The sequence below is a fragment of the Lemur catta genome, chromosome 15 (genome assembly GCF_020740605.2).
Source record: "Lemur catta isolate mLemCat1 chromosome 15, mLemCat1.pri, whole genome shotgun sequence".
Classification (NCBI taxonomy): Eukaryota; Metazoa; Chordata; class Mammalia; order Primates; family Lemuridae; genus Lemur; species Lemur catta.
In genome coordinates this window covers 836,878-856,058 of record NC_059142.1, presented here as the reverse complement: position 1 = coordinate 856,058, position 19,181 = coordinate 836,878, and the positions used below count along the sequence as shown (strand labels likewise).

At 59.2% G+C, this 19,181-nt stretch overlaps 1 protein-coding gene across 2 annotated transcripts in view; it reads right to left on the bottom strand.

Annotated features, from left to right (window-relative positions):
• Positions 1-2,060: 2,060 nt before the first annotated feature.
• The window catches only part of MAP2K3 (mitogen-activated protein kinase kinase 3), a 33,115-nt gene continuing 15,994 nt past the window's right edge, over positions 2,061-19,181 (bottom strand). For both annotated transcript variants that reach the window (XM_045569415.1, XM_045569417.1), the window contains exons 2-12: positions 16,095-16,161; positions 15,661-15,709; positions 14,542-14,655; positions 14,154-14,273; positions 12,880-12,996; positions 12,014-12,065; positions 10,793-10,920; positions 10,193-10,270; positions 4,792-4,931; positions 3,718-3,763; positions 2,061-3,132 (exon numbers count right to left, since the gene is read on the bottom strand). In XM_045569415.1, the coding sequence (XP_045425371.1) occupies positions 3,049-3,132; positions 3,718-3,763; positions 4,792-4,931; positions 10,193-10,270; positions 10,793-10,920; positions 12,014-12,065; positions 12,880-12,996; positions 14,154-14,273; positions 14,542-14,655; positions 15,661-15,709; positions 16,095-16,161 (995 nt within the window). In that variant the 3' untranslated portion in view covers positions 2,061-3,048. The remainder of the gene's footprint in view (positions 3,133-3,717; positions 3,764-4,791; positions 4,932-10,192; positions 10,271-10,792; positions 10,921-12,013; positions 12,066-12,879; positions 12,997-14,153; positions 14,274-14,541; positions 14,656-15,660; positions 15,710-16,094; positions 16,162-19,181) is intronic.

Sequence of the window (19,181 nt, the reverse complement as noted above, 5' to 3'; positions counted from 1 at the left end):
TGGGGACATCTGGCCTCAGCGAAGGGGTCCGGCCCATGCCTGATCCCCGGGAGGGGGCTTCCGCTGAGGTCATGGGCTGCGTGAACTGTCGAGGGCCTGGGACTGGCCCGTGCTTTGTAAATGTCCCAGGGATCTGCACACCGGCTTCGCTGTTTTGGCCAGGCTGGAGTGCGGGGGCGCTGCTCACAGGCGCGACCCCGCTGCCGACCAGCACGGGAGTTTCCGACCCCGCCGCTCCACCCCTGTTTGGGCGACCTGGTGGCTCCCGCTTGCGGAAGGTGGCCCTGCAAACACCCGACCGAGCGGGGCGCGGCTCCAGCGACCCTCCCGCCCGGCCCGAGCAGCGCGAGCGCCGGCCTGCACCCGCTGCACGCGCTGAAGGGCCGTCGGCGACAGCGGAGCCCGAAACGGCCGCGTCCGCAGCGACACACAGGGACCGCGCAGCGTAGCGCGTCTTACGGGCCAGCGGCGGGCAAACTCCGACGCCTCGTGGCCCCGTCTGGGGTCTGGAGCCTGTAAAGCGCTTTGCAGACGTGCTCGGCAGCTGCCCGGTGCCCCGCAGAGCGGAGAGCCCCTGCGAGCGGGACCCCAGCCCCGCCGGGACCCCTCGGGCGCGCGCTCTGTCGCCCCCTGGCGGCCGCGGCCCTGGGACTCGGGTCCGGTCCTGCGCGCACCTGCGCACTCGCACGGGCGCGCGCGCCTACTCGCAGGGCTGTGGGAGCCGCCCTCCGTCCCTCATTCATGCTTTAGGGTAAGCGCCCAACGAAGGCCGACTGAGCGCTCCCCAGGTGTTGGCAGTATTCTGGCGCGGGGACACAACAGTGACAGATCTGTGCAGATAACGCAAGGTAATTGGACAGATTGGCGCAGGCGAGGTCCTGGAAGACCTCCCTTAGGAGGCGGTATGGGAGACCCAGAATGGCCAGGGGGAGCCAGCCACAGGAAGACGCGGAGGGGCCGTTCTAGGCAGAGGGTACAGTCAGCACAAACGCCCTGAGGGAGGGAGACAAAGCTCCCCGAAATTGTTGAGCCCTGTGCCAGGGGAGGCCGAACCAGCAGAGGCCTGTCCCAGACAGCGCTGGAGCGTGGGCAGAGTGCTGGATGGAGGGTGGGAGAGGAAGACCCCTGGAGACTGGCGCCCTCCTCCTGGGAACACACCCTAATTCTCCCTGGAGGCCCGGGGAGGCCCTGCTGTCCCACATGGGTGCGGTGGGCCGACTCCTGCTGGACCTGACCCTCGCTGGCCACATGAGCCTGTGACCCGTCCCACTCCCAGCCCCAGGACTCTGGGGGGAGCTCCGGGCCAGGTTGCTGGGCTGGTGGGAGCCCCTGGGTCCCGACGTGTCCCCATGTGGGGAGCATGAAACTGAGCTAAGGTGGACACAGTCTTTCAGGGCACGAGCCGAGCTCCCGAACCCAGTGGCGCCTGAAGCCAGACACTCCCACTCACATGAGCAAATTCCCTTCTGCCCACGTCTGATGGAGGGTTTCTGCCCTGGGCCACACCTCAAGGTCACGGTGCCAGACTGGACCTTGGCAAGGGGACCTTCATCGAGCTGCCGCCACTCCCCTCAGAGCCTTCTCCAGGGGGCTACCACCTGTCCTTGAGCCTCAGTTGCCCCATCTTATAAGCTGTGTGGCTTTGGGCAAGTTACCTCAACTCTCTGGGCCTGTTCTTTCACCTGCAAATGGGGGTGGGGGTCACGTAACACCCTCAATGTGGTGGCCATGTCCAGCCCCGGGCTATCACTCTTCTAGGACAGTGGGGCAGGTGGCTGCCACCAGGGAACTGGGCCTGTGTGCTCTGTTCAGCGTCCACAGGGTCTGGTGCCTGTACGGTCACAGAGTGTTACCTGGTCACAGCCCTCTGGGAGCCTCAGCGTCCTCAGATGTAAAAGGCCCTGTCAACTGCAGGCCCTGGGGGCCACTGGCGCCCCCTACCCTGAGCACATGGCCCTGGCCCTGGAGAGAGCCAAGGGGTGCTTCTAGGGGCCACAGGCTTTGCCCAAGGAAGACTGGGGCTTGCGCTGTCACACACAGTCTCACACAACCTTGTGTCCCACTTTTTTTTTTTTTTTAATTAAAACAGCAACCAGGAAACTGCCCCAACCCACCAGGGAAAGGACCCAGGACGGGCAGTCCTTTCTTCAAAAAAATATATTTTCTTTTTTTGTTTGTTTTTAAAACACCACCAAAGCAAATCCATAGCCCCTGTCGAGCTGGTCCCCAAGGACAGCGAGCCTGGAAGGCCCCCAGGACCTCTCCAAGCAGAGACCTTGGGCCCACCCCCTGGACCCAGCCCGAGCAGAGGGCAAATCTCAGCCTGCTGGGGCCGTGGTGGGGGAAGTGATCAGCTCCAAACCACGCAAGAAAAACCAGCTAGACCCACAAAGCGAAAGAGAAAAAACCAGAGGATAAATTACAAAAAACAAAAACAAAGAAAAGTTGAAACAACGCCCCTAGAGTCGGGCAGGACTAGGTGACCCTTAGAGGCCCTGTTTGCCAGTGCTGGGGGGAGGCCTGGGTGGCTCACGGCATCTCCCTTGTGGGAGTCTCGGGGGGATTCACATGGCTCACCCCCCCTACTGTGTCCCCTGCACCAAAGCCAGGACAGAGGTGTGGCCACTCTGGGCCAAAGTGTGCAAAGTCTATTCAGTTGAGAGCTAAAAAAAAAAAATGTACAGCTTGGGTGGCATCCAGGCTGGGCAAGGCAGCAGCCTGTCCACAGGGGCACCAGCTGCTTCTCTGTGAGGGCAGCAGCATCTGGCAGGAGGCATCCAGGCCCCCTAAGTCCAGGGTCTCAGCAGCTGGAGACTTGGGGTCCTCGGGGCATCAAGGCAGAGGCACTGGTGGGATCCGAGCCCCCAACAGTCTGGGTCTTTGGCACTTGGGACAAACGGCTTATTGCAGAGCCAGGCGGGAGCAGCCCCTTCGATTCTTCCCTGGCGCCCAGAGCCAGGATGGCAGTAGCTTATGGGTGTGGGCAAGCACTGCCCCTGAAGAGGGGCTGTGGACTCCCAGGGCCAGGAGAGGTCCAAGGGCCAGCCCCTACAAGTCCTCTCCCAAGATCTCCTTCACGAAGGCAGCAATGTCCGTCTCCTTGGTTTTGTGCAAGGTGAAGAAGGGGTGCTCCTGGGGGACGACAGAAGGCAGCCGCTGTAGGATGAGGGAAGGAGAGGTGTCCCCCTCCCCAGCCAGCCCAAGCCCCCAAATGCTGCTCCTGCCTGGAAAACTCCTCCTTATCCTTCTATATTTCCACTCCTAGGAAGCCCTCCATGACTGTCAGAGATGGCGCACAGGCTCCTCCTTGGCCCTCCTATAGTCACCCTCCAGCCACACCAACGTCCCTTTTCCCACATGAGCCTGGCCTCTGCCCAAGCCCGACCTTCCACCTGGAATGCCCTCTCCACCCTGTCCTCCAGCAGCAGATCACCCTGATCCATCCCTCCAGGCTCAATCCAAATGGCGCCTTCTCCATTCAGCCTTCCCTATGCCATGCTCAGCCACTCTCTCCCACCTTGCCACAGCACTGCCCGTGCACCTTCCCAGTGCCTGGTGTGGAGCAAGGAGAAGGGACCAGGTACGTGAGTGAATGAGTGACAGAGGTCCTAAGCAAGGTAACCACGGGCTGGGATGCAGCCCTCGCCCCGGAGAGCGCCACCCAGCCGCTGCCCAGCCGGGCAAGAGCAGGGCAAGCACCTTGCCAGCCGCACTCACCATCAGCTCCAGGTAGCTCATGCGCTCCGCAGGGTTCTTCCTCAGGCTAGGACAGAACAGAGCAGCTGAGGCCAGGCTGGCGCGGAGGAAGTGGGCCCAGCCTCTCCAGGCTGGCCAGGCGGGCTGGGCTTGCCCCAGATTAGACAGCAGGGCACACGTGCTCCCAGGGCTCAGGGAAGATGGGGCAGGACCCACCCGGGGTCTCCCAGGGTGGAGGGAGCAGCAGTTTCTCTGGCTCTTAGGGTCTTAGTTTTCTTGTCTCCATAGTGGTCCAGGGACTTTCCATGATACCAACACAAACACGCTACCGAAACGTGGCCCCTAACCACCACGTATTGGTATCCTCAGTCGGAAGCAGGGACTCCTTACCATGAGTCCTGGGGGGGGGGGCACTAAAAGGGGTCAGCGGACCAGTGACTCTGTTTGCTGAGCTCATCTGTTTTTAGTTTTTCTTATTTTCTAATAAAAGAAACAAAGGCTACAAATTTTTCTCTCAGTATCTCTTTGACCACAACACACAGATACTGATACGTTATGTTCTCATTGTTTTTCGCTTCTAAATAATTTGTAATTTTATTTTTTAAATCCCTCGTGTACCTAAAGAGTTATTTAGAAGAATTTGCTTTTAATTTCTACATAGCTTTTTCCTTTTTAGTTATTTATTTCTTGTTCTACTTAACTATGGCCAAAGCACAGGGTCTGTATGACTTTGCCTTTTTCCTCGTTTCCTCTGTAACTTCAAACGTGAGTAATTTTTATAGGGCTCCCATGAGCATTCTTTAATTTGGTACAAAGTTCTAGACACCAGTAAAAGCTAACTTGCCTCTTATCTGTTCAAATCCTCCACATTTTTTTTTTTATCTACCTGTCCATTTCTGGAAGGATAGTATTAAAATCTCTCATGAAGTCCACAGTTTTGTCAAATTTTCTTCATATTCTGCCTTGCATATTTTAATGCCATGTTGTTCAGCGTTTATTTGCTGAAGGAGAAGGGAATGAGGCCCAGGAAGGGGCTGAGATCTGGCCAGGGCAGGGAGGGGTGCTGACTGGGGCTCGGAGGCGTCAGAAACTCACCACTGCGCAGTGAAGTCCACAAACTCAGGGGAGAAGTGGTCAGCTGGGAGCTGGGGGGACGGCTCCTCCACCACCTGCTTCAGCTGCTGGAATGGGGTCCCCCAGGATTCATAAGGGAACCGTAGGATGGCCATCTCGATCTGCAGTGGGGACAGCAGCAACAGTGGGCTGAGCAGGCCGCCAGCCACCAAACGGACCCACACTCTGCACCCAGGAGCCAGGGTGAGGGGCGTCCTGCCCATCCTGGCACCTAGAGCCAGGCCAAGAGGCAGGCCGAGGGGTGGCCGCAGCTGACCTCCCCGACCCACCCTGGCAGACCGACCATGAGATCCACGGGTGCCAGCACTCAGCTGCTCTGACCCAGCCCGGGCTGGGACTGTGCTGACCACCACAAGGCTTCCAAGCAACCTGAATTCAGTAGACTTTACATAACAGCACAGGCTGCAGCAGATCTGGAAAAATCTCGGGAGCTGGCAGCCATGGGCCGCCTTCCCGCAAGGCAGCAGTTGGCAAAGCAGCTCAATTAGGCAGGTCTTCAGGTCGCTGGCCATCACTAGCCTCCCCTCCCTGCCGTTTCCCCAACCCGGACGTAAACGTCTGCTGCCATGCACGTGGGCTGTGGCTTTTACAGAGGAGGGAACAGAAACCAGTTCTCGCACACGCCTCTCCCCAAGGCTGTGGGAGGAACAGGAGCCCACGAGGCCGCTTCCCCCCCACTGCAGCGCGTCGGGCCTCCTCCTCTGTGCGGCCCCCGGCGCCACGCCCACGGCCGTCCTCCACCCCATCGCTGTGCCCACGCGTGACATCGGGCAGACCCGGCTCTGCACCCACCCGAGGCTGCTACCCCGTGCCCGCCTGCAGGGTGTGGGAAGTCAGCTGTGGAAGACACTGGCTCACAGCCAGTCTGGGCCGATTTTGACTGCTGGATGGAAAAAGCAAATCAGGTCAGCCGAGGCTCCCGCCTGGAATAGCAGAGAATTCTGGGGTTCCGGCGCAAGGCCCCTCGCTGACAGGCTGTAATCACCATAATGAGCGGAAGAGACCTTAGCTCAAACACATGCTTCGTGTTGGCAACTGGCCCCCAAACAGATCACTAATTACCGTGCGAAGAAAGGACCTTCCCATTAGGCTAAGGCCCTTGGAGCCAAGACACAAATGTGCCCACAGACAGAGGACACACTCAGTGCAGGGCGTGGTGTCCACAGGACAAAACCCACCGACTCAGGGTGCTTCTCTTAGACCCTTCACTGACTCCAACATGCAGAAATGACGACCCCATAGGAGCTGCATGAAAAGGACCGGCTACCAGAGTTTATGACAAGAAAAACAGAAAAATTCCAAACCCTCAACCTGGTACTCCTTTTTCTGATTTTTTTTTTCTAAAGAGGTCAAAAAATGAAAAACAAAAACAGCCTCTGGACACAAAGATGTGCCGCACGCCATTATCTGTCGTGGGAAATCCTTAAGAGCAGCCTAGATGTCCTGCACCAGGGACCAGCCCCACCACGGGGCAAGAACCTTCCCAAGCATGACCAGGCCTGCTCTGGGTAATTCCCGCTGATGTCCTATATTGTGTGCAGTAAGTAGGAATAAGCCAAGTGCCACAGACAGCTCCCAGGGGCTGCCCACAAGGATGGGGGTGCTAGGGCCAGAGCGCCTCCTGGAGGGACGTGCCTGACCGTGTTTCACCGGTCGCTCCCCCAGGATGGCCGAAGACTTCAGATGGAAAGAAAAAATCACAATCAAGTGAGACATCCCACATCAGGGGGGCTAGGTGAGCACACAGTGGCAGACGGTTATGGAATCTTTGGAAGGGATGCCTACAAGGGTTTATTATAATTCAGAGAAATATGAACACCATGTAATAATACTAAGCGAAAATGCCAAAATAAAAAATATGTATGTTTTTTCAAAAAGAAGCAACACACAAGTCTACAAGGAGACGCACAGTGTTGGCACTGGCAGTGGGGAGGAGAGGTGTCATCACACAGAACTAGCATGGCCGTGCCCCACGCCCAGCTTTGCATCCGTATTTTCACGCCGGTTTCCACTACTCGTGTAACCTGTGCAGGGGAACCTAACCTGCACCACAGCAGCTCGTCTGCAAAGTGGCCACCACTACTTCTCCCTGTGTGTGCTTGCCAGTCCTCCCGTGAGGAGGCCCTCCCCTTGAACCTGGCTGCCCTTCTGACTGGCTCTGACTGATGCCAGGAGGCAGAAGCAATGCTATGCCAGTTCCAGGCCTATCACTCGACAGGACTTCCCTTTCGGAAGGAAGCCAGCCACCACGAAAGGCTTTCTAAAACAGAAGCTCCAATGCAAAACATACAAAAAATTATACTGACACCACCACACTGTGAGGAAGCCCAGTGAGCAGCCCAGTGGGAGGGAGTCACATGCAGAGGCCACGGAGAGGAGCCCCACAGTTGTATGGCCTTCTTGGACCTTCTAGCCCAGGCCAGCTGTGAGCCCAGCCGGTGCCAGGTGCAGCACAAGAACCACCTGGCTGAGCCCAGCCCAGATGGCAGAAACCTGAGAAGCAATGAACTGCTTTTGGTTTAGGTCACTAGGTTCCAGGGTGATGTTGCTACCCAGTATTTGATAACTGAAATGTGTGCTTAGTACACACTTGCCCAAGTTCCACCAGAGACAACAGAGGGTCACAGGTCTTGGTGGGTCCCCAATAATGATGATGGATGGACAGAAGGAAGGAATGCAGGGAGAAAAGGGAGAGAGGGGAACAGGGGTGTGTGTTAGGTGTGAGGTGGTCACAAGGGGGGGTCTCTAACAACCAACCAGCCCTGTATAGTCTGTAAATACAGCAAGAATTGTTCTGTTTACTTTCTAAATCAGGAGTTGGAAAACTCTTATCTGCAAGTATGCTACCTGCCTTCAGACTTCACCTCCACTTCAAAAAGAAAAAAGCGTTCATTGAAAAATGGTATGTCACCAGTATTAAGGAAAATTGAAGGTATCACCTAATTCCAGCTCTCTGACAAAATTATTATGATTTTGATTCTTCCCTAGTCATTGTCTACAGATACACAGTTAATAAAGTTATAACCATTACACGTTATGATAATGATGTGTAACAGCAGTGTCAGTAAGATCCAAAATACCTATATTGACCCCATACTCCACCCCAGCTCTCCTCTGGTCTGGACCCCCAGCCACACACACCTCCAGCCTTTGCTCCTGCCCTCCCTTTGCCGGGCTGCTCTGCCCTCAGACCCCCACAGGGAGCCCTCCTCGCAGGCCAGTAGGCCTCACACCTCACATCTGGAACAGTGGCCCTTCTACCTGTCCCCAGAGCCACCCCCACCTATCTGACTCTTCTCTACCCTAGAGGCATAGTAAAAAAGTTCCTAAAACCCTTGGAATTTCCTGAGCCACACAGCGTCTTTTGTTATCCATGAAGGACCCCTTGGGAGACACCAGAATTCATGCTAATGAGGTGACTTGGGGTGACTTAGCCTCAGGATGGGGCTGGCCACCAAAAAGCCCCAGTGGTCAGAAGGTGGGAACTCAGCCTCATTGGCCAATCTCGGAGGGGCCTGGAGAGGAAGCCCTGTAAAAGCTCTGCCTGAGCTCCAAGCGCGTGCAGGGTGCACAGGTGGAGGTGTGCAGCGTGGTGGGCCCAGGGAAGGCACAGAAGCTCCACCCCCTGACCCCCGAGCATCTCTTCCATTCAGCTGTGCTGGAGTTAGTTACATCCTTTATGATAAACCAGTAAACACAAAGTGTTTTCCTGAGTGTTGTGAGCTGTTCTAGCCAATTATCAAACCTTAGGGGGGGTTGTGGGGACCCCTAGTTTACATCAGGTCGGTCAGTAGCATGGGAGGTCCAGGACTTCTGACCCACCCGCGACATTGGTAGGTGGTGGGGCGGGGGCAGCCCTGTGGGACCGAGCCCTGAACTGTGGGGTCTGTGCTAACTCCAGGTAATTAATTAGTGCACAAAATGAACTGAATTGCAGGGCATCTGGTTGGGTGCCCTAAAAATGGGTTGGAGAACCTAAAAATGGGTTGTTGGTGTTGGAAAACTCCCCAACACCCCTTTTCACCATGTCTCTTACTGACTGGCCTTGTCTGACTGCCCCGTCCCCCCAACACCCAATGGCTGAAGGGACGGGGGCAGGCAAGCATTCCCCTAGGCCAGGCCCTGCCCTGGGCAGGGGGTGCTGACACCCAAGACACTACCCGCTAGTGGTGGGGTGGGGAGTGGGGCTGGAGCCCACCCGGGCCGGCCATGTCACACGTGGGTGCGGCCACTGAGAGGGCCGTTATCTATCCGTGCGCCCTTGTCTCTAGCACTGGCTGGGGGACACATCCTAGCAGTTTCCCTATCCCTTCAACCCACTCTCCACACAGGCACCAGAGGAGGCTTCCTAAAAAGGAAGCTCCAATGCAAAACACAAATAAATAAACAAACCTCGACCCACAGACACAAGAAAGGGTGGGGGTCCTGCTATGCTGTTCTAGAAAGAACAAGAGGTCCTCGGGCCCATCCCACCACCTGGACTTCAGCTGGGCCTGTCCCTACCCCACCCTACCCCAGCCAGGGGGGTTTCAGCCTCCAAGGCCCAGGACTGAGAAGTCCTGCCCACCCACCCTACCATGCCCAAGGTAATGCACCGGACCCCACAGCAACACACTTCTGGCTGTGAAAAGTTTTTGGAAAGATTTTTACCATTTTGCTGTTGAATTATTTGCATACTAGGAGCTCATTTAATTTGGGATTGGCTGTGACAGACACCAAGAGCTCTGGGCAAAAGTCTAGCGGCTGACTTACCACAAAATGTCAAGAACTTTCATGATGAGTAAACCTAACCATTAGGGAGGGGATAATGTCACTCACAGACATTCCCCTAATAGACAGTAATTTGTTCTTCTTTTTAGAGACAGGGGTCTCGGGGTCTTGCTATGTTGCCCAGGCTGGAGTGCTATGGCTATCCACAGGCGAGACCATATAAATAGATGATCATTTTTTTTTGAGACAACGTCTTGGTCTGTCACCTGGGCCAGAGCACAGCAGTGTCATCATAGCTCACAGCAACCTCAAACTCCTGGGCTCAAACGATCCTCCTGCCTCAGCCTCCCAAGTAGCTGGAACTACAGGTGCTTGCCACCATGCCCAGCTAATTTTTCTATTTTCTGTAAAGACAGGGTCTTACTATGTTGCTCAGGCTGGTCTCCAGCTCCTGGCCCAAACAATCCTCCTGCCTTGGCCTCCCAAAGGGCTGTGATGAGAGGTGTGAGCCACTGTGCCAGGCCAGTAAATGATTTTTGATGGCACATTTTCTTCTCAGATTTTGAAGCCAACACTTCTCTCCAGGACCTAAACTATTTGATGAGCCTGCCAGACGTGGCCCCACCCAGCCCCACCCAACCCCAGGTGGTACCATGGTGATGCCGAGACTCCAGACGTCAGACTTGACATTGTAGCCCTTCTGGTTCAGCTCTGGATTGATTCTCTCAGGCTGCAAGACGGACCAGGGAGGTGTGAACACCCACGCCAGGGCGAGGGGCCAGGTGGGGGCCACCTGAGGCTCCCCCAGCCAGCCCTTGCCTCCCCATCCCAAAACTGATGCTCGTCTTGTCCCACCTGCTGCATGACAGAGGAGGAAACTGAGGCAGGTGAGGGCCAAGGTCATGCTTCAAAGGCCCAATCCTTGCCTCGTGACTACCTTGTGGGGGGAGGGCCCAAGTGCCCTCATCTCCATGACAACGGGGCTGCAGTGGGGCCTGTACAGACCTCGAGTCTCCTCCGTAGGGCCTGTCCACAGAGTGACCATCCCAAAGGGGCACCGTGGGCTGGGTTGGCCACAGGAGGGGCCGTGAGGGCAGCCGGCACGGGTTGCCCCGTTGTGTCAGGAAATGCAGTTGGGAGGGGCCATGCCTAATGGACGGCGGGCACGGCCGGGGAGGCTGGGGCCGGGGCTGGGCAGTTTCCGCAGGCCCTGTCCTCTCCTGAGCCTGGGGTGGGCGCGGGGACCACTCACAGCCATGTAGGGCTTGCAGCCAGCGTCCATCGTCTTGGCCACGGAGTCCACCAAGTAGCCACTGATGCCAAAGTCACACATCTTCACGTGGCCTTCCTTGTTGATGAGGACGTTGGAGGGCTTGACGTCTGCGGGCGGGACGTGCTTCTCTCAGCCCATGCTGGTGAGGTCCCGACGGAGGTGGCACCGCACCCCCACTCCGAGCTGCCACCCCCATGTACCCCTCTCGTGCCCACCGTGTAGGTCCCCCCGAGCCCCAAGGACTGGACAAGAGAACGGGAGAGTGAGAGCTGCCGCACCAGCCCACGGCCGCCCAGCTGCGGGCACAGCCAGGACATGCCCGGCCCCTGCCGCCAAGGGAGCAGCGTCTGTGCCCACCACCCGCTCTGGACCCGAGGTCCAACGAGGAGACGGCGCGTCCGGGTTAAGGGGCCACAGGCAGGCGGCAGGGTGGGATCTTCGTGTGGGCACAGGGAGCCTCCCCGCAGACGCCCGGCAGAAGGCGAGCCCAGCGAGGACTCTCCTGGGAAACCACACATGACATGCAGCAGCCACTCGCTCTCTATGGGGACAAGTATAAAGGCCGACTGGCGCAGAAAAAGGGCCGGAACGTTCCATGCCAGCTGCCAACTGCAGTGACCTGGGCGGGGGCTGGGATGGCACAGAGTGGTCATGGGGACTCAGCCTAACTCGTTTTTTTTAAAAGAAGTGAGGGAAGTGGACTCAGCAGGGAAGAACGAACCACGACCGCACACAACCCGATGAGCCTGGAGCCGCCAGGCCAAGGGAGAGACCAAGGAGACCAACCCACTGTGGGAGCACCAGGCTAGTGGCTGCCTCCTGGGCTGGGACACGGGGGGACAGGGGAAGTGTCCTGCGTCTTGGCAGGGAGGTGGTTCCAGGGTTACGACTATCGGACTCGTGGAGCGTACTCGACTCCACGCATTTCATGGTTTGTATACCATACGCCAAAACAAAACCAGCCAGTCTTCCTCAGGACAGAGGTCGACCCAGCCCCTGCTCCCAGAACCAGCAAACAGAGAGGAGGTGGCCACGAAGGCAGGTAGAAAGTGGCCTGGACTGCACGGGGCATGTCATAACCTATCACTTCCCTGAGCCTCACTTTGCTCATCTTGGAAATGGGGAGACAGCCAACCACCCTGCCCAGAGAGCCCCTCCCGCTGGCAGGGCCCACCCCAAGTGGGCCGACCGAGGACTGACCTCTGTGGATCACCGACAGCTTGCTGTGCAGGTGCTCCAGGGCCCTCACAATCTGGTGAGGAGAGAAACAGGACTGTGGTTATTCCTGGTCACGTCAACCAGGACAGAGCAGCAAGACCCCCTGCTCCCACCACACATGCCCAGCCCGTCCGCACGCCAGGCTGTGTGCAGACACACGCGGCCTCCTGCCTCCTCTCTCCCTCCCGGCTCCAGGCTCTTCCTGGGTAAAACCCAGCCCTTTGGCGCCGCCCCGCCCCCTCCCTTGGAGCGGCTGCCCTGCTGCAGCCGCCTACCTGCCTGGAGCCACCTCCTCAGGAAGCTCAGTGCGGAGCCCAAGGCATGGGTATGTTTTACACGTTTCCGGATGCAAGCAGGATTGAGAACCACCCATATCACTGATTCCACTTTCCTTCTTCCTTTGGCTGCTGGGATGCTCAAGCCCAGTGTTACAGGCCATTCTCTAGAACCAGTTAGACTCAAAAAGCAAACACTACGGATGCTAATCTTTCCACTGACTTAGCTTGTGCCTCTGTGAGCTGCCCCAGGGCATGCTTAGCATGAGGCCCACGGTAAATACTAAGTTCCTCTTTAAAAGTGGCCTGAACTAGAGAGTAGCACTCTAAGGCCTGAAGCCCTGGATCTGCCAAACCTGTGGGGCTCCAGGAGCCCCAGGCTCTGGGGTCTCCTCAGCAAGGAGGCTCTGGTCTGGGGTGAAGGAGGTGGACTCTGGGGAGCAGTGACTCAGAGGCCACACGGGGGCCCAGCTCTACCCAAGAGGCCATCATCACATGGGCTCTGTGCCTCCTGGGCAGGGCTGGGCCTCCAGCACACCTGGAACCACAGCCCTCCCAGGCCTGGCCACTTACAGACACAGCAATCTTCCCCAGGATGTCCTCTGGAATCGTCATGTTTCTATCCAGCACCTTCCGGTAGAATTTGTCCAGGGATGTGTCCATGAGCTCCATGCAGATCCAGACATCTCCCTGCAGGTGGCATCCAAAGCCTGGCCAGGTGCCCCTCCCCATGGCCACTTGGCCTTCCCAGTGTCAGCCCCGGCCGTGTGTCCACCCACTCTGCCCACCGTCCGTGAGCGCCCAGCTCCCCCGCCTGCCTGCTTCCCTCCACCCTCCGGCCCTGCCACACCACCAGGGCACACGCCAGCCTCCGCAGGCTCTATCTGACCCTGAATTCTGTGGCATTTCCAGGGAGGAAGGACTAACACAAACGCCTGACTGGGCTCCTCCATCAGGGGCTTTCAGGATGTGCTGGAGCCAGCCCCGCTCCGTGAGCCAGCCCCACTGCCCCCGACAGATGGTCTCATGCCAGCTGACCCCAGCAGATGGTTCCCTGCCTGCGAGGACATGCTCCCTCCTCCCAGCAGACACCTGTGGGTCTTCCTGCTGGGAAGGCAGGACAAGGGGCCTAGAGGTGATGCCACAGGGCCTGGGCACCTGTCAACTAAGACCTGGCACGCAGAGGGTGCTCAGTGAGCGAGGCTGGGGCAGAGGAGCCCTGACCTCACCCAGCACTGAACTCAGATGCCCACAGACCACCACAGCTCCTCGAGGGGGCAAATCTCCAGCACAGCCCTGGGCATCCAGCCTGGGCTCCTGGCCCGCCACTCACCCCCACCAGCCCTTCCCGCCACCTCCCGACTCAGCGGAAGGCAGCTCCATCCTTCCAGCTCTAGATTCCTCTCTCACCCCCCTCCTACCCCAGAGATCCAGAATCTCACACCTCCATGGCCACTCCTGCTTGGAGCCCCCACTCCCCTGCCTGGCTGGCTGCCAAGGGACAGATGCTCACTCGGGCAGGACCGAGTGCAGCCCTGGCTGAACACCAGGCCCCAGGCCACATCATTTAACCTCATCAACTGCAGGAGGCACATACAATCACTGGCCCCGTTTTATACACAAGGAAACCAAGGCCCGGAGCAGGGTGGCAACAGCCAGGACGCAGGGGTGCTCCCAGGAGCCTGGCTGTGCTGCCCTCGGGCAGCAGGGAGGGGCTTCGTCTCACTCCTCCATGTCCCCAGCACCTGGCAACAGGAGGGGCTGAATGACGGTGGGCTGCCGGCTGACAGACAGGTTGCGGGGAGCTCCCAGCCTACCAGCCCCGCACACCCCCCTGCCGGCCGCACCTCTCTGAAGAGAGCCCCATAGAAGGTGACGGTGTAGAAGCAGTCAACCGTGCGCATGTTGATGTCCAGGTCCATGAGCAGCCGCTTCTGCTCCTGCGAGTTCACAGTGGCCCGGATCCGCTGCAGGCAAGGGCTGTGGTTCAGGGCCACCGTGGCAGTGGCGAGCACCCCTCACGGTGACACGAGGGCCTGGAGCTCAGGAGCCCACAGCCCAGCCTGCCCTGAAAAGCTTGGCCTTGCCACCAGACACACAGAGGGACAGGGCCCACCCGCCAGGAAGTCGACCTGTAGGCTCAGCCCCACACTGCCTCCAGGCAGCCCTCCCAGCTGCCTCCAGGCCCTAGGTGCTCCCTGGCAGGGTGGGGGGGGCAGGGCAGGCCCTGCTCACCTTCACGGCCATGATGGTGCCGCTCTGGGCGTGCCGCACCTTCTCCACCACCCCATAGGCTCCCCGGCCCAATTCCGAGATGGTCACCAGGTCATCGGCCTCCACCTCAAAGTTCTTGGGGGACAGAAAAGACAGACAGTCAGTGGCTGCCAAGCCAGGAACAGGTCGCCAGCCCTCGTCTAGTGGAGACAGCTAGCGCAGGAGAAGGAGAAGAGGATGAAGTTGGTCATATCTGGGCTCAAAACTCGTACCAGCCACTCACTGCTGTGTGACCCTGGGCAAGTCATTAACCTCTCTGAGCCTCACGATGCTCTCTCTAAAACAGGCACAGCACCAACACCCAAGGGCTATTGTGAGATGTAAATGAGATGGCCTGTGAAATGCCCCTTCCAGCATGGGGCGCTCAAGAGGCACCCTCTTCCCTCCCCACCACCAGCTGGTTAAACGGAGTCGTTTTTTTCAACTGCTGCTTACTGAGCACCTACTATATGTTTCAGGCACTGGCGACACATCAAGAAAACAAAGTCTTGCCCTCAGGGGTTTCCCTCTGCTCTGAGAGACACAGAAAAGAACTAAGCAGATGAACTGGGTGGCAGGCGGTAAGAGTGCCCGGAGGGACACGAGCCTGGGATGGAGAGGCTCAAAGCCAGACCTTGGGAGCTGGGGTCTCTGCCGGGAGGGCCTCGGGATGCCCCGAGCCAGGATTCTGGATGGCTGGGGCCCTCCCAAGGCACAGGTGTGTGTGAAATGCAGAGCCCCAGGCGCTGGCCCTGAGGGTCTGGTCCTGGGGTCTAAGTGGGCCCAGGAGTCTGCATGTTCAACACACTATCCCACAGGGGACAAGTGCAGGGCCCGTGGCCCTAGCTGAGGTCAGAAACCTCTGGGCTGGCTCAGAGCTCACCACGGCCCCGTGAGGCAGGCCAACTGGCCTGTCTAGGCAGGAGGGTACAAGCGCAGACGGCCCGTGGCCACTGCGGCAGCAACGCGGAGCGCGAAGCTCTTCTGCAGAGGCCCACCCTCTCTGCACCCACAGTCACGTCCCCACAACGCCCCGCGGGGTCAGCTCATCCCATTGTCAGACGCAGCGAGAGGCCCCGCCGGGGGATGGCTGGCACCTACTCTGTCTCCGATGGTGATGAAAGTCCGGGAGTCCAGGTTCCGGGGGGGTCTGTGGAGGAAGCAGACCCATGAGCCTCAGAGAGAGCCACACAACCCCCCCCCCAGAAGGAGCAGGCGGGCCTGCACGGGCACCAGGTGCGTCCTGGCCGGGGGAGGCTCGTCAGGTGCCCAAGCATCTGCCGGGAGCCAGGCGAGGCTCGCTGCTGGGTGGCCGTGGGCAGAGGCGGGCACGGGGTCACACAGCAGTCGGGCGACACTTGCATGCCCCAGGGCCAGCCGCCCAGCCTGGCTCCCAGAGGGTGCTGCCCGGGGCAAGACGAGGGGCAGAGCAGACCAGCCCCACCTTCCTCTTGCTCCCCTGCTGTCTCCCCCACCACCCACCATTCAGGAAGCTTTTCCACGCTGTGCTGGGGGAGAAACTGAGGCACACTCACGTGGGGTTGGGCACAGGTGGCTTGGACACGCAAGATATGCGTAAGTCCTTCTTCCTCTTGGATTTTCCTAAAGGGGAGAGAAGGCAAGGCGTCAGCCCTGCGCTCAGGCTGGTCCCGGAACAGCACCGTCCCCACACCTGGAGAGCCGAGCACCCCTGCCAGCTGGCCTTCACCCTCGAGTCGCCTGACCCCTCCGTGTGCCTGTCACCACACATGCCCCAGCCCCGTCAGGGGAGGCCGGGTCATCCGCAGATGGGGATGGCGGCCCGGGCAGCACAGCCTTGGAGGCAGGGCCAGGGCTGGGCGGCTGAGGTGGGCACCAGGCCCTGGCACGCCTAACCCATGCAGAAGTCCTGTGCCCTAAGTTTCTGTTATGGGCTGAAATGTGTCTCCCCAAAATTCCTATGTAGACCCCGTTACCTCAGAGTGTGACCTTACTTGGAGATGGGGTCTTTACAGGAGTAGTTAAATTAAAATGAAGTCAGTAGGGTGAGCTCTAATCCAGTATGACTGGTGTCCTTAGAAAAGGAGAAACTGGAACACAGAGACACGCTGAGAGGGAAGAGGAGGTGCCGAGACGCAGGGAGAAGACGGCCGCCGACACGCCGGGGGGAGGCCCGGGACGCACCTCCCCACACAGCCCTCGGAAGGAGCTCGCCCGCCGACACCTAGACCCCGGGCTGCGGGACGGCGACTGCCCGTGCTGGAGCCCAGCTGTGGGTACTGCTGGTCCCTGCCCCAACCTGCTGTGCTGACCTGGCCGGGCGCCTGAGGCAGACGAGTTCCCTCCAGGTCCCAGCTTTGTGGCCCATCCCTCTCTGAGCCTGAATTTCCCTGTCTGTCACCCTGCAGCACAGATGCCCACGCTTGCAGCGTTGTGGGCGGGGGCCCTGGCTGGGCCTTGGGGGGCGTTGTGCCAGCCTGGCCTGGGGTCTCCACTGCCCAGGTCCCAGGCCATGCCCCCGGCACGGCTCCCACAGGCCTGCATGGGCCACTGTGTCCGTGCAGGCAAGCCCCTACCCCCTCGGCCTCAGCTTCCCTATCTGCGCAACAGGGGCACCGACCCCAAAAAGGGCTCTTATGGGAAGAAAAGTACAGGAAAAATATGATGAAGAGAGTAAGGCATGAAGCCTGGGGCCCAGGACAGGGTGGGCAACTTCCTTCCCTCCTCCACCATCCTGCCTGCTCCAGAGGCCCCTAGTGCCCCATTGCTCAGATTACGAAATTGAGCCCAAAGAGAAGCAATCAGGGCCAAGGCCCCACAGTGAGCAGGAAGCAGGGCTGGCATGTGAACCCAGGCATGCTGCTCCCACGGCCCACCTACTTTCTGGGACACATAGGATGGCATCCCCGTCTGTGAGGTGAGGGCACTGGGCAGCCGCTCGCTGTGGTCAAAGTGCGGGCAACAGCAGCGAGCTCATGGCCCCACGGTGCTCCCACGTTGCCACCATGTCCAGCCTTGCTCAGGGTCAGCTTGCTCAACCCTCAGCATGGGCCCTGAGGGCAGAGCTGTTCCATCCACATGGTGCAGATGGGGAAACTGAGGCACCCCACGCCCACAGCCACACCCAACACTGTCAGCATCCCCTTGACAATTCCACCACCAAGGGCACTAGCCTCTGTCATGCCTGTGCTGCGAGCTCACCCCCTCCAGGCCAGGCTGTAAGAGGTGGGGGTACTTGAGGGATCCACCTCATAGGGAAGGGAGAGGTAGCCCACAGCCCTGCAGGGGGCACAGCAGGACAGAGCCAGGCCCAGAGCTGGCCCCTGGGGCATTGTCTCACTCAACCCTGCCTACTGGGTACATCTCAGTACCTCCCTGGGCCCCAATTTCCCCATCTGTGAAGTGTCCCCCCCAGCCCTGCCTACCTGGCCAACAGGAGTGAGAAGTGAGAAAGAGTCCAGCAGGGGCCAGCCAGCACCTGCAGCTGGCATCTGCAGCTGGCACCCGCAACATGCACCTGCAGCCGGCACCTGCAGCAGGCACCATCCAGGGGCCGCATGGCTGTGTGCAGGGGGATGGGGCTCACACCACACTGAAGATGAAGACACCCAGGCCCTGAGGTGGAGCAGGCCGGGATTCTGCCCCAGGCTGCCCTCCAGGCCAGCTCTGGCGTGATCTGCTGTCCCTGGAGGCTGATGCCTGGTGCCCGTTTCTCTCCTCCTCTGCGGAGGTCTTGCCCTCTCCCCTCCCCACAGCACTGGGCAGGCCATCGTCCTGAGGCAGTCCCTCCCTCAACCCCACCCCTCAGATAGGCCAGGGGCCCCAGTGTCCACACCTTTCAGGCCAGCTGAGGGAGTATGGCCAGATGCCCAGCACTCAGTACTTCAGAGCTGCCCTCTGAAGAATGCGCAGCCATCATCTTACAGGCGGGAAAAGCAAGGATCAGAGATGTCAGGGATCCAGCCAGGTGAGGGGCTAGATTGGCCTGAACCCAGGGCCGTGGCCCCCAGGTACACAGGGCTTCGCGAGCAGGTGGTGGCCCTATTGTGGCCCATAAATGGACACCAGGGTTATCACCTGCCTCTCCGCAGGGGCGAAAAAATCCATCCTAAGTAATGAGAAATGCAGGTATCTTTTACTCTTGACTTGGGGCTTTTTGTAACCAGAACATAAAATGTTTTATGTCAAAAATTGAAACTGTGGAGTCCTGGGTCCTTGCTCTCAGCCCGTGCAGACCCGGCCCTTTCCTGCTGGGGGTTCACAGCAGCACCCCCATCTCTGCTCGTGACCCACCCTCACCTTCCTCTGGCTCCAGCCTGCCACCTGTCTCATGCCCTGGGATTTGGGGACATGAAATGATGCTCCTCCCCCCGTCACCAGGCCTCAGTTTCCCCATCTGTCAAGGGCACTTTTGTGCCTGCGCTGGGCTGGGGGGTGAGGACTGTCCTCCTCCAGGCCTGGGGAGCAGGTGGCCTGGCCTCCATACCCACCTGCCTGTCGGGGACTCCAGGCCTGTGTCAGGAGGGACACGAGCTCTGTGGGGCAGCCACACCAGCTGCCAGAGAGGGCGGGCAAGGCCGCCACGAAGACAGCCCAGAAACAGGCCTCAGGCTGCCTGTGCTGTCACTGGCCACCACAGACGC